Source organism: Mustelus asterias, chromosome 3, assembly GCF_964213995.1.
Source record: "Mustelus asterias chromosome 3, sMusAst1.hap1.1, whole genome shotgun sequence".
NCBI lineage: Eukaryota > Metazoa > Chordata > Chondrichthyes > Carcharhiniformes > Triakidae > Mustelus > Mustelus asterias.
In genome coordinates, this window is record NC_135803.1 from 30,200,653 (window position 1) to 30,214,090 (window position 13,438).

The window sequence follows — 13,438 nt, forward strand, 5'->3', positions numbered from 1 at the left end:
CAAAAAAATCAAACTAATAAAATCAAGAGGATAACAGCTGCGTGATGTTTGCCAAAGAATAACAGTATCCTGTCCCAATGAAAGTACTGCTGCTTTACACTATCTCTCTGCAGGAGAACTGCAGTGAATAGCTACCCTGCAGAAACTGGCAAGGCATTTCCTCAACAGGAAATGGAAAACAATCCTACCTTCAAGGGCAATTAGCCTGGAGTATCTTTAATTAAAGACACTGGATTATAACTGTTACATGTTGACTTGCTATGTAATGGACAACTGTTTGTTTGGGGCAACAAGTTGCAATTCTGTATTGGCATGTACCACCATCATTCCAGTAATTTCAAGGACAGTCTAATTTATGTGTAGCCTGTGCAATTTAATGTGATTTTAAATCTCAATATTGATGTATTTTTAACATATTTTACTGGGTATATCATTTGATAAAGCTAACTTTTGCCAATATTGTTGAAGATTCTAAATCTAACACCTGTGTATTTATTAAAAAAAAGAATTTTGTTACTGAACTGTGATTTAATTTCTTTCTCATTCCAGTGGATTTACAGATGCTAGCTTGATGTCTCAAGCTCCATCTAGTGGCCAAAATGTGGTAATTATCAAGCAGTTAATCTTATTCAATGTCTTCAGAACGATAATATTAATGAAGTGCGTGGGAAATTGCAATTAGAATGTTAAAATTGGTCTGGAAAAAAATCAAATGCAATGAGAGGCTGAATAGACTGGGACTTTTTTCTCTGGAGTGTAGGAGGCTGAGGGGTGACCGTATAGAGGTCTATAAAATAATGAGGGGCATAGACAGGGTAGATAGTCAATATCTTTTCCCAAAGGTAGGGGAGTCTAAAACTAGAGGGCATAGGTTTACGGTGAGAGGGGAGAGATACAAAAGTGTCCAGAGGGGCAATTTTTTCACACACAAGGTGGTGAGTGTCTGGAACAAGCTGCCAGAGGTAGTAGTAGAGGTGGGTACAATTTTATCTTTTAAAAAGCATTTAGATAGTTACATGGGTACGATGGGTATAGAGGGATATGGGCCAAATGCGGGCAATTGGGATTAGCTTAGGGTTTTTTTTTTAAAAAGGGGGGCATGGACAAGTTGGGCCGAAGGGCCTGTTTCCATGCTGTAAACCTCTATAACTCTATGATTTACAGCTATGGTGAAACAAGATTTAAAAGATCGTATAGAGTTAAATAGAAAAGTTAAGTCCTGTTTACTTTAGTGTGCCATTGATGTAGAGAAATTAGTATTTTATTTAGCTTCTATCCTGTCAATGAAAAGTACTTGAAACGGAGGCACTTTCTTAAATTTAAGTGTTTTGTTCTGCTTCCCATCCTAATTTCCCTTTTCTCCTTTTCATAATGAATGCACTCCACTGCATAATGGTGGAAATTGGGGTTAAATTTTCCCAATATGGGATAATCAAGTAAATTCAGGCTTGATGGTTGCTTGTCTTCCCTCAGTTGGTTAGAATGTGAATGCCAGACATCAGCGCAGGTTGTATTATGAGCATTCCATTCCAGGAAGCCAATAAGGAATGAATAGCTTCAATCCCTAAAACAGCCAGGAAAATATAATTGTGTGGCATGGATCTTCAACTATTTAAATCTCTCAGATGTTTGGAATTCATTTGTGCTGATCTTTTCCTTTCACTGGTTAAGCAAAATAAGTTTACTTAAAATAGTTCTACATTATGTAAACTGGGACCTAATGTTGTAAAAAGATTTTTTTAAATTGAAAGTGATTGATCAACGTATTAACAGGTTTGAATGCTGTACTTCTTAGGCTTCGAATGTGGGGTGCACAGAATTGGAGCTACAGAGGAGACGTGAACAACTGCTGGTGGAACGGACCAGAAGAGAGGCACAGCTTGCAGCTCAGCAATACGAAGAGGAAAGAATTCGAACCAAACAAATTCAGAAAGAAGCTGTTCTTGACTTTGTGAGAGTAAGCACTATTATTTTAAAGATCTAATAATAATGCAGCAGTCATTTTGCAGGCAATCCTAGAAAGAAGCAAGTTTGTCATTTTACTGAAGAAGTTAAATATGGATGCTCTACTTTGTTTCCGTTTTAACCTTTCTTAATTTTTACCAAGCTAAATGGCTAATAAAATGGCAGAGCATGCTTAAAGGGATGAAATGCCAATCCCTGTTTCCAAATTTCTCAAAGATAGTTGAGAAATTTCTTCCAGACTTCTTCTGATAGTATTCTGTAACCACTCAGTCTGTGACTGCTAAGTATGAGCTCTGTGGTTCCCCTGTCTGTGCGCAACATCCCCTAATATTTTAACTGAATTTAAGTTCATCAAAAGTTGTAGCATCCATGGGAGAACTGTTTTTAAAATGTTACTTCCCTTGCCTGTCATCTCAAAGGTGGTTGGGGACTTATTTCACCATGTATTTCCTCAGTGACTTTAAAAACTCTCCTTGTATTTAAACCATCATGGCATTTCAAATGAGTAAATTAGAATTCAAGCAATGATACTATCATGTAACTCAACTATATCTCTTTCAAAAGTAATCCATCACTTTGCAGACTTGAAATGAAGTTAACAGTTCTCACAAAATTTGTTCTGTTTTTCTGTTTTTTTTACCACTTTCTTATCCTCTTATTTCTTTTTCAAAAGGTTGTGTCCTGCAGTCCATATCAAAATGGCTGACCTTTGTTTATGACATGAGATTTTGGCATCAACTTGTATGTGAGGCAAAAGCGGAATCACATTCCTCTCCTTGTTCCAGTGTTCATGCAGACTGGATTCTAAATAGGGGTAGAAGCTTCCTACCTTCCTAGAAGGTTCCTTCCTACTCCAGGAATATCAAGTTCTGGTGCTCTTGATGTCATTCATGGTACAGAACAGACATCTGATTTGAGGATCTTACCGGTTGATTTTACTAACTGAGCAATCAGGAAAGTTAGATGTTCAACTTTATCAATTTTATTGATGTTTTTCCCATCAGATGAATATGTTTCACAAATCACATTCTTGGAAATAACTTAAGAGTGATAGCAAACATAGCCTGTAACAATATGTTTGACTTGATTAATGCCAAAGAAAATTTTCACATGTTAATACTAATACAAAATGTTAATTAAAATATAAAACTTGGGGCCTTTTAATTATCACTGGCGCATATGTGGGTTGGGTGTACCTTGTAATGACTACCTTGGAACATCTTGAAGGCGTTGTTTGGATATAGTTGGACTGTATTTGTCAAGATAATTTATACTGTTGCACTTTCACATTTAATACTTTACAATATGTCAGAATTTCAGAATCACTTTTTGAACAATCAGCTCCATTTTCTCATGGTGGTTTCAAGTATGAATAAAAGATGGAAACATTGCTATTTAGTTGCAAGTTACTTGCGTTCAGGAAAGTATTTTATCTGAGTTAGGAGCAGTTCAAACCTGTTAATCAATATGCTGTTTGCGGAGCTGCCACTTTAATATAATTTATAGGAATGGTGATTAAGATGCTAGTGTTTGTGCTTTATTTCTCTGCAGCAAAAGAGTGGCCAAAGCCCTCAGAAACAGAGTCCCTCAGACAGCGATCACAGTGATGTAAGTCGTTAAGCAGGTTTAGCTGGATTTTAGAGAATGGAGTGAACAGTGGGAGGTTTGTTTCACCCGTTGTTTGAAGGACCTTTATGTTAGTTTTACGTAACTTTTCACTTCAAAGGACAGTGTCATCCTAACTTCTTGTAGGTGAAAAACGTCACTAATCAGAATATGTAATTTATTTGCAACACTTCTTTGTGTTGTAACAATCAGGTAATTAATTTGGGGATTATTGTAGTATTCATAGGTTTCCTGAAGTATGTAAATATTCCATAATAACTGTTCCATGTCCTAATATCAAGTTTGTAAATTATATAGATTTTCCTTCTCAGTATTGACTGATGAACCCCTTTTACTGTATTGCTTTATTGGAGTGAACAGTCATTTTTCTGATATATTTGATAAATATCCATGTGAACATTTTTTTATTGACATAATTGAATAGTACAAGGAAAACAACATTTCCAAACTCAGAATTCAAAACAAATGTCTGTTTTTTTGGGAGCATTGAGATTGAGTGAATGTTTCAAGCTCATCTTGATGTGTGAAGCTGGAACTACCACGTACACACCACCCCATCTCCCTCAACCCCCTTAATTGGATACTCGCGCACAAACATTCATCAGATTGCACTTTTTTTGTTTCTCACTAAATATTTTGTCCATTCCCAATGGAACTCCCAAGTTTAACCAGGAGGTAATTTAAGTTGAGACAGATCCTTGATTCACACTTCAAAGTAACAAACTGCTGATGCTAGAAATCTGAAATAAAAACAGAAAGCATTGAAAATACTCAAAGTCTGGTAGCATCTGTGGAGTGAGAAACAGTTAATTTTTTGAGTCAAATATGACTACTTCAGAATGGTTCTGGAAAAAGAGTTGTATTTAACTTGAAATATGACTTTTTAGAAAGACTTACAGCAACTTAAATTTCAAGTAGATATGTTGTAATATCAGGAACACATTTGCACCTGAATACAAACTTTTCTGCTCAAAAAGGTCAGATTAGACGAAGTATTTCTCTGTTGATACTGCCCCATTTGTCCAAAAATATGGTAACAACTAATCAGTACTGATTTAACAACAATTCTGAAATGGTAATCATTCTCACCTTAATTCCTTAATCGTCTAATAAAGGTGGAAGATGTGTCAGCATGTAGTATTCATAGAATCATGGAATGGTTGCAGCACAGAAGGCTTCCATTCGCCCCTTGTCCTCTGAAAGAGAAATTTACCCAGTGTCGTGGCGCTGCCTTTTCTCTGTACCTCTGCAAGTTTTTCCTTTTCAGATACATTTCCATTTTGAAAACCTCAATTGACCCTGCCTCCACTACACAGTCAGGCTGTGCATTCCAGATATTAACCATTCGCTGCATGAAAAACATTTTTCCTCATGTCACCTTTGTTTCTTTTGGCAATTACCGTAAATCTGTGTCCTCTGGTTCTCGATTCTTCCACTAATAGGAACAGTTTATCCCTACCAACTCTGTCCATACCACTGATGATTTGAATACCTCTATCAAATCTCCTCAAAACATATTTTCTCCCAGAAGACCAACCCCAAATTCTCCAGTTTTTCTACATAACTGACATTCCTCATCCATGAGGATCCATTTTTGTGAATCTTCTCTGCACCCTCTCTAAGGCCTTCATATCCTTCCCAAAGTGTCGTACTCAGAATGGATGCAATATTCCAGTTGAGGCCAAACCAGTGCTTTTTACAGGCTTAACACAACTTTCTTGCTTTTGTACTTTTGTCTCTGTTGATAAAGCCCAGGCTGTTATATGCTTTATTAACCACTCTCTCGACTTGTCCTGCCACCTTCAATGATTTAAACACATGTACAGCCAGGTCTCTCTGCTCCTGCATCCCCTTTAGAATTGTACCCTTTATTTTGTATTGCCTCCCTGCATTCTTCCTACAAAAATGAATCACTTCACACACTCTGCATTAAATTTCATCTGCCACTTGTTTGTGCATTCCACCAACCTATGTCTGCCAATAGTTCAATACAGTTTTCCTCATGTTTCACACTACTTCCAAGTTTTATATCATTCCCAAATTTTTCATTTGTGCTCTCTACACCACCGTCTAGGTCATTACTATATATCAGGAAGAACAGGGGTCCTAACACCGATCCCTGGGGAAGTCCACTGCAAACCTTCCTCCAACTTGAAAAACAACTGTTCACGACTACTTTATTTCCTGTCACTCAGCCAATTTTTTTTAATCCATGTTGCATTTAAAGTAACTATGTAATTTTCATTGTTTTGTAGCTAGCTTGTCCTATTTAACATAATGTGTATTTTTGGACATTATTACTATCTTAGTCAAAAATGAAGCCCTACTTTAATATCAACAACACTCCACTGCACTTCCATCAATTACTCCAACCAGAGTTAATCTGTTGGTTAGTTTCCATTCCCATACTCCCACCTTCTGCCACTTCTGATAATTAGAACCACTGAATCTTCAAAGTCCAGTAATTAGAAGGTGCTAAATTTCCCAATCATTTTACAGACACGTGCTGTAGCATATGCAGTTTAATTAAATGTACTGCTATCTAGATCCTGAAAACAGTTACAACAAATGACAGTATGAGTAATGGTTTGAATTGAGGAAAGCCAGGACATACAAAGTAAAATATGAAGTAAGATGCATAGCCTAGTTTCCCGAAATTGATTGAGTTTCCAAGTTATTTAGCGTATGTTAATTGTTTGCATCCATACAGAATTTGCATTATCTTAGTTTGGTTTAACTCTTCTGATGATTAGGTTGCTTGTCCCTACATGTGACTGTTGAGAATTTGTTGTGATTTCTATTTATTTATTCATCTCTCTCCCCATTCCCCTCCCTCAGCTCCCCAAATATTTCCCTATCAGACGGTCCCAGCACACAGATGATAGCGCCTTGTTAGTGGTAAGAGTGTGTCTGCATGGATTGGCCTGCGTTATAGAAGATTAGATCATAGAAATGGCATGATATGTAACCTATCAGTTTACCAACCATTAGCTAAAGCTTTACTGAAAAGCACAACCCACATAAAAACAGAAGAATTCCTTGAATTCCATCACTGGAGAATATCTAATGGCACTTGTGGAAAAGCTTGTCAAAACCTTGTTAAATGACATCTTTTTTATTAATAACTTAGTTTGCACAAAAATGAAGAAAAGTTGATTTATCTTGCATTTGGATTGGCTGTAAAAATGAAGAGACAAATCAGACTCTTGAATGGAAAAAAATATAGTGGTGCTGTTCTTCTATTAAATTACAATGGTACAGTGTTCAAAAAGAACGCTGTACCATTGACTTGGCAAAGAGCACAATGGATAGGAAATGGAGTAAAGTGATGTACAATATATTTTCACCACTTGTACTTGAGTGTGAATCCAGCCTAAACTAATGAGATGAACATCATTTCACTTAACTGCTTGTAATGTGTTTACCTGAAATGAATCTGGGCAACTTCATTCATTTTATAATGCAGGTCCACAGGATAAAAGGCCCCCAATTGGCAATCTTACTAGAAAATGGCTGAAGTGGGAAGTAGAATAATTTATGCTGGTTATTTGGCACATTTTGGATGGAGGCACTGGATCCTTAATTTACATCTAATACAACAACTTACGTAGAAGCACTTAATGCTGATACTGGGCCATAATCATCTCCTTCCCTGGTTCTGCAATTTCTCACTTTGTTGAAAGTAATTTTTTTTAAATTGCTGCTAAGGTGGTGCATAATGTATTAAAAATTGAATGACATCAGTGACTTTAGATTCACTGTTTTAACCTATGCTTTCTTCAGCAAGGTAATTGAATGATTGTATTGTTTTGCTGATCTTTCACTGACTGGATGTGCGACATGATCAAATCATGAATAACATTCCTATAACCACCAATCCTACTCCAAACCAGATATTTAAACAGTCTCAGATCAATTGCCTTTGCTGGGAGCCTTTCTCTTGTTTGTAGGAGTATTCTCACCTGTCAGTAATAGAATTAATGATTTAACCCTGCTGACTGTAAGATCCATTTAAGATGGGGGCTTTAAAGAAAAGGGAATAAAGCCTTAAAGTGCATGTCTTTTGAGGTCACTCAATTAATTATGCCTTTATGCAAGTGCTTAAATGAACAAAATGGGTGGAAAGATGATGAAAAATGCAAACCTTGAAAATTCACAAGCTTTCCAAGTGATCTGCTGTGGTTTGTGCTATTCACATGAGTTTTGTTGCGTAGTGATTTATTCATGGTTAGCTGAATTTGACTTGAATCTATAGTTAGTAATGGTGTGCCAATCTTGCTGGAAAGTGAGGCATGGAATTGTTATGTTGCATGTACTCAACACCTGCTGAATATTCTATCTACAGTAATAACTAATGGGTTACTCATTGGTGAAGCTCACAGAAATCACCAGAATGCATGTCTACACGCTTCAAAATAGATGTATATAATATTATATCACTTATACATCTCAATGTTTTAGAGTACCTGTGCATTAGAATGTTTTCTGGTCAAGTTATTTTAAATGGCAGCTGTACAAAGAAGTGAGCAGAAATCCACTAGTTCTGCCTTCAAAGTCACTGCTCTGTTTTTACAAGAAATATATGTGCCCGAATCACTAATTATAATTTTTAAACTGCATTTTTGCTGTTTCTACTTGTCACTTTCAAATTCTTTCCAGTTTTAAACTCACCTTGACATGACATTTTGTAAATTTTATTTATTTTTTAAAATGTAAATTAAACTAATTTTAGGTTTATCAAAAAAGCATAATTTCTGTTTGCTTTCATAATTTCTGTTTATTGCATCCTGTTTATCTTTTCTGACTTTAATTCTTTCTTATTTCATCATTTTATTAACTTTTTGTTTGTAAAGGATGTTTGTTTTTGTTTCCAGTTACATTAGTTTCAATTCTTCATTGGTCAGTTACCTTCACTGAGATACCTTACATTTCTTTTATTTTGCTCATTGTTTATGTACCACAAACCAATTAGGCACATTCATGCTAAGATTCCTACAACCAGAGGAACGTTGTGCTGATCAATTGTAACAGTCATTTTAAGCATGATATTTTGTTATAGATAATTCTTCATTAATCATTAAACCACCCAGAGGCTGAAATTGAGTACGACAGCACAATATAAGGCATTACCTCTTTTCATTGATTTTTTTTGAATGATTCCTTTTGGAAGAAAATGTGGCAAATCTCAGAACCTTGAAGCTGTTAAAATAGAACCCTGGAATCCCTAAAATGCAGAAAGAGGCCATTTAGCCCATTGAATCTGCACAGACTCCCTGAAAGAGCGTCCCACTCAGGCCCTCCCCTTTTTGGACTCTAAGGGGCAATTTAGCATGGCTAATCCACCTAATCTGCACATCTTTAGGTTGTGAGAGGAAATCCACACAGACATAGGGAGAACATGCTAACCACTATGCCATCATGCTGTTAGGATATTATATTTAATCTTATGGCAGGGAAATTGTTAGCTCAGTAAAATCATGAATAATTTTACATAAACAAATAAAACTGCATGTTTTAAAAGCATTTTTTTTATTGCCAAATAGATTTTTAAAAATTTCCAGGTGAAACCCTATAACAGTTGCCATGTCATATTTTTCCTCAACCTGGGTTACTTGAGAGTTTTTAAGATGTGTAGCAGTAATGGGTGAGGCTGGTTTTCTTGCTTTTGAACATGTACTAAATTATAGTTGGGAACATTAAATCCAAGGTTGACCTCTTCATTGTACACATGATTGTTTTAATATAACACAGAGCTATGTGTTGATTGCAGAATATTGCATGCTGAAAACTTGATAAGTTTATGATTGCCAATAGATTACAGATTTGTTCAATTTTACTGTTGTCTCACAGTCAGTGGTTATGTTGGGAGTGCAGCAGCTAGTCCATTGCAGAACAGTGAAACATGAAGTCACGCTGGTGCTGAACCTGTTGAATTTCATTGTGATGCGCAGCAAATCTTTACCTTTAGGACTTCCTGAAATCTAATGTAAAGTATTTTGTGGTAAAAGTTTTCCAGAGGTTTTTTTAGTGTTATCTTGTGAGTTCATTTTTCTGCCTGGTAAAACCTCACTTTTGTACTAATATCAGATTTTTTGCTTCTTAAGTTCAAAAATATAGATCTAACAGAAGCAGCAATTTAAAATCACTGGCTCTGCCTCGTTACTTTTGTCAATCTAGGAGCAATTAAGCAAGCCACTGAAAAAGCTATGTCTTAATATTGTAGTTTTATTCATTTCTGATTAGAAGGCGCTGGAGTAATTATGCACTTTTTTCCTTTGTAACATCTGATGACATATTAAATGATGTAACACAAAAGAGCTGTTGATTTGTACCAAGTACATTTGGAGTTCTGTTGGGACAATATGAATCAATAGCCATTACTTTACACAACTTAATTGTACATGAGTTTGGACATGAGAATTGTACTGATGTAATGTATGTGTTTTTCTGTAACTTGTGTAATATTGGTATTCTGGTACTTTGTTGGTCGATCCCAAAAACCCACCATAATAATTGGATGATCTGTTTGTTGAATTCTGCAGCTGTTATTTTGGACTGTGTATAGTATGCCCATGTTTGCAGGTTTAGAAAACTAAGAAAATTGAACAACAGGTTCATGGAGAGTAATAGCCCCAGAAAAGCTGACAACTAAAGAGCTTACCCTGAATATGCGACTTATATAACACACGAAGTTGAGGATTGCACTGAATGTAATTGGGATATATTCTGATTATCGGTTAGCTGCAGGTGCACCCACCATTTGAACATTCATTGGAGAGGAAAATCTTTTAAGTACATGTCAGCAGTTTGCATCAACGATGAATATTGAAATTACTGAGAGGAATATGTGTGCTGAATGCATGGGATTTATTTTCTAAATCTGTTGACTTACCCCTTCCTGAAAGCTTTAGTTTATGACTCTATTTTGTACATTTTGATGATAATTCAGATTTTTTTCAAAGCCAAAACTAGATTCTTGCAGAAAGATTAGAGATAGTTTAAGCCTGAAAATAGTATTTGTACAGATTTCACTAACTTTACAGGTGAGGCTAAAATAAATAAGTTGATGTTGTGCTGTTAAAATAATATTGGACAATAGCTTGCATTTTTCCAGAACATTTTAACATTTTAAAAATTCCTTCAAGTGATTCACATAGTTATAATAAAAAACACACTGAGCCAAAGCAGAGTGTATTAGCAGGGATATCCAAATGCTTGGCTGAAATAATGAGTTTTAAAGACAACCTCAAAGGAAGACAGTGAGATGAAGACATCAAGGAAGAGAATTCCAGAGCTTTAGGTTGACGCAGCTGGGACAATGGCTGGATTTTTCCGCTGCTCTCGTCGGCTGGACCTTCAGGTTCCACCAATTATACATTGCAGTAATTTCTTTTAAAAGATATGAGGATCTGAATTTTTTCTCAGGCACACTTGATTTCTTGCACTCTTGGAGTTGCCGATTTCTTATTAATTTATTGACCATATTTCCCTCAGATCTTGGCCCTTTAAAATAGATGTTGCAGGCTGCATTCCTGGTTGCTCTTCCAGAACAAAAAGAACCAAATCATGCATACAGAAGCAAAATGAATGCAACTAAGTTACATGATGTAAACGAGCACTGTAACTCACATATGTATACGCTTATAGTGTCCACCCCACCCACAACAGTCATTTCCGTAAAATCCTGAAAGTGGAAATCTCATTGTTAATTTCTTTAAACTACTTACAAAATCATACCTGCTCTACTCTATTCCAAATCCTAGTAACAGAAATGCCCAACAAAGCTCATTGACATATGCACATTAGCAAGCATCATCTGTTTCAAAAATGTGGACACTCTAATCTTGAAATAATAAACCTCTGTATATGACAGCTAGCAGGAAACCCCAGAAAGTTTCTTTTGAGGAAATCTGTAACGTTTTAACGTATTCATTTAACATTTACAGCGACCTTTGGGACAAACACTAATTACAAAAATCTATAACTGTGACACTCAAACATTATCAACCCATCTCCAGACATTTCCTACCTAAAGGTCTGCCCAACTGTCAATGGAGAAAAATGCTGTTGTAGCTACCTTTGATTCTACCATGCAGCTCTTGTTGTGCATTCTGACTGATCGAATTGGATAATGTTGACAGTATCCATTGCATGTAGGAGGAAAGCTATTTTTTCTTGTGAAGCATTGACAAATTGACTCTCTGGCATATAAGACAGGGCGTTGACATGTACCTACGGTGCTGAAGAAAAATTGCAAATATTTGCTGCAATTATTGTGACCTTTGAAGTCTGTACTGTAATCAGGCAAGATTTTTTCTTCATGAAGGGAACATTGGATGGATCCATTATATCAGTATTACCTGCATATACATCAGTTTTTTTTCTTTTATGACCAAATTTGCTGCTTGATAAGGGAACGGTAGATAAATGCATCCAAAATTCTTACATAGTGTTCAATACCTTGCTTTGATCAATACATAGTATACTGGTTGCCTGTACCCACTCCATTATAAGGTTATAGGATCCAAGTTTTAGTTGTGATCATGTTTTATCATTTGCGACTTGCACTATCCCATACCATATAATACTCAAAATTTAACTCAGCAAAGAATTTTTTTCCCAAAACCTGGTATGATTGGATAAAATGTTAATTTGAAAAAAGTTAGTAAAGTCCACAAATTCAGAGTAAAATGCTTTGGAATTTCTGACTGAACTTTTGCTGACTTAAAAATCAACTTTATTCGGAAATAATCATTTTTTTCAGAGTGAGAATGATGGCTTCTGATATTGGTTGACCAGCCAATTTTGATTTAGAAAAAAAAATCAGTTTCTTAGAATCTAGAAATTGAGTTAACGTGAAGCTTCTTTTGATGCAGTTCTGTAGCAACCTCTAAATATGCATTTGTGCATTTTCTGTGGGAAAGCTAAAACTGCCACAGAGCAACTTTTGCAAGTCATTGAAATAAGACAGAATACTCTATACGTCTTCCCTCAAGGCTGTCCCTTGCTAATTATTTGCAAGCTGTTGAACTTTCTTGCCTAAAGCTTTCTCCTCTGCTTCTTTCTGTAACAGAATGGCTTTGAACCGCACTTCTTCTTTGAGATTGACAGTAACACCAATACCATTAAACGGAGGCCTGGCTCACACAGCAAGGTGACTGAGCAGCTTGTGTGGAGTTTGTGGCTTTGTATAGACCCTTGTATTTTTTTCATTCTGTGCCTGAATTTGTGACTGGGTGTGGTTCCTTTCACCAGACCATACTTCACAGCTTTTCATACAAAAAGACATTCAGAATGCAATTAAGTTCTGCTGTTATATTCACATTTTGTATGGAGTCAGTAAAGTATTGTCTACCATATTCTGTTATTGCTGAGTTATTTGAGAGAGCTACAAATTGAGAAAGATTCAAATGGTTACAGTGTTCCCAACATTTAAAATAAATAAGAAGCCAAATTCTCTATACACAGAATGTGCTGATCGTTTTAAGGCAATGCAGTTAGCTGGTGAAAGGTTCTACCCAATCTGCATGTGTCGACTAACTTTTGAATTGCAAGAAAACTCTTAGAACTGCAAAACTATCTTCATCCTTTCGAATTCTATTTTAACCTTTTTAAATTAAAAGAAATATTGAACGAGATGATACATTAATGCAGAACTGTAAAATATAAACATATTGAGGATTGCAGTAGTATTTTTATATAATGTCAAAGATTCTATCCACATCCTTAGAATTTCCCTATCTGTGCAATCAGTGAAATTTCAGATGTGCCCTGGAACCAAATTTATATTTCCCCACGTAATGTTTTCTTTTGTTTTTGTTTTGTGCAATAAAAGGTACTTATTGTT

General features: G+C 35.8%; 1 protein-coding gene across 10 annotated transcripts in view; it reads left to right on the top strand.

Moving 5' to 3' along the window:
* The window catches only part of lrch3 (leucine-rich repeats and calponin homology (CH) domain containing 3), a 128,988-nt gene that overhangs the window by 96,483 nt on the left and 19,067 nt on the right, over positions 1 to 13,438 (top strand). For 5 of the 10 annotated variants that reach the window (XM_078206822.1, XM_078206806.1, XM_078206790.1 and 2 more), the window contains exons 12-15: positions 550 to 604; positions 1,796 to 1,957; positions 3,517 to 3,573; positions 6,430 to 6,489. In XM_078206822.1, coding sequence (XP_078062948.1) covers positions 550 to 604; positions 1,796 to 1,957; positions 3,517 to 3,573; positions 6,430 to 6,489 — 334 coding nt within the window. The remainder of the gene's footprint in view (positions 1 to 549; positions 605 to 1,795; positions 1,958 to 3,516; positions 3,574 to 6,429; positions 6,490 to 13,438) is intronic. The other 5 variants (XM_078206828.1, XM_078206848.1, XM_078206799.1 and 2 more) reach the window with 2 other exon arrangements.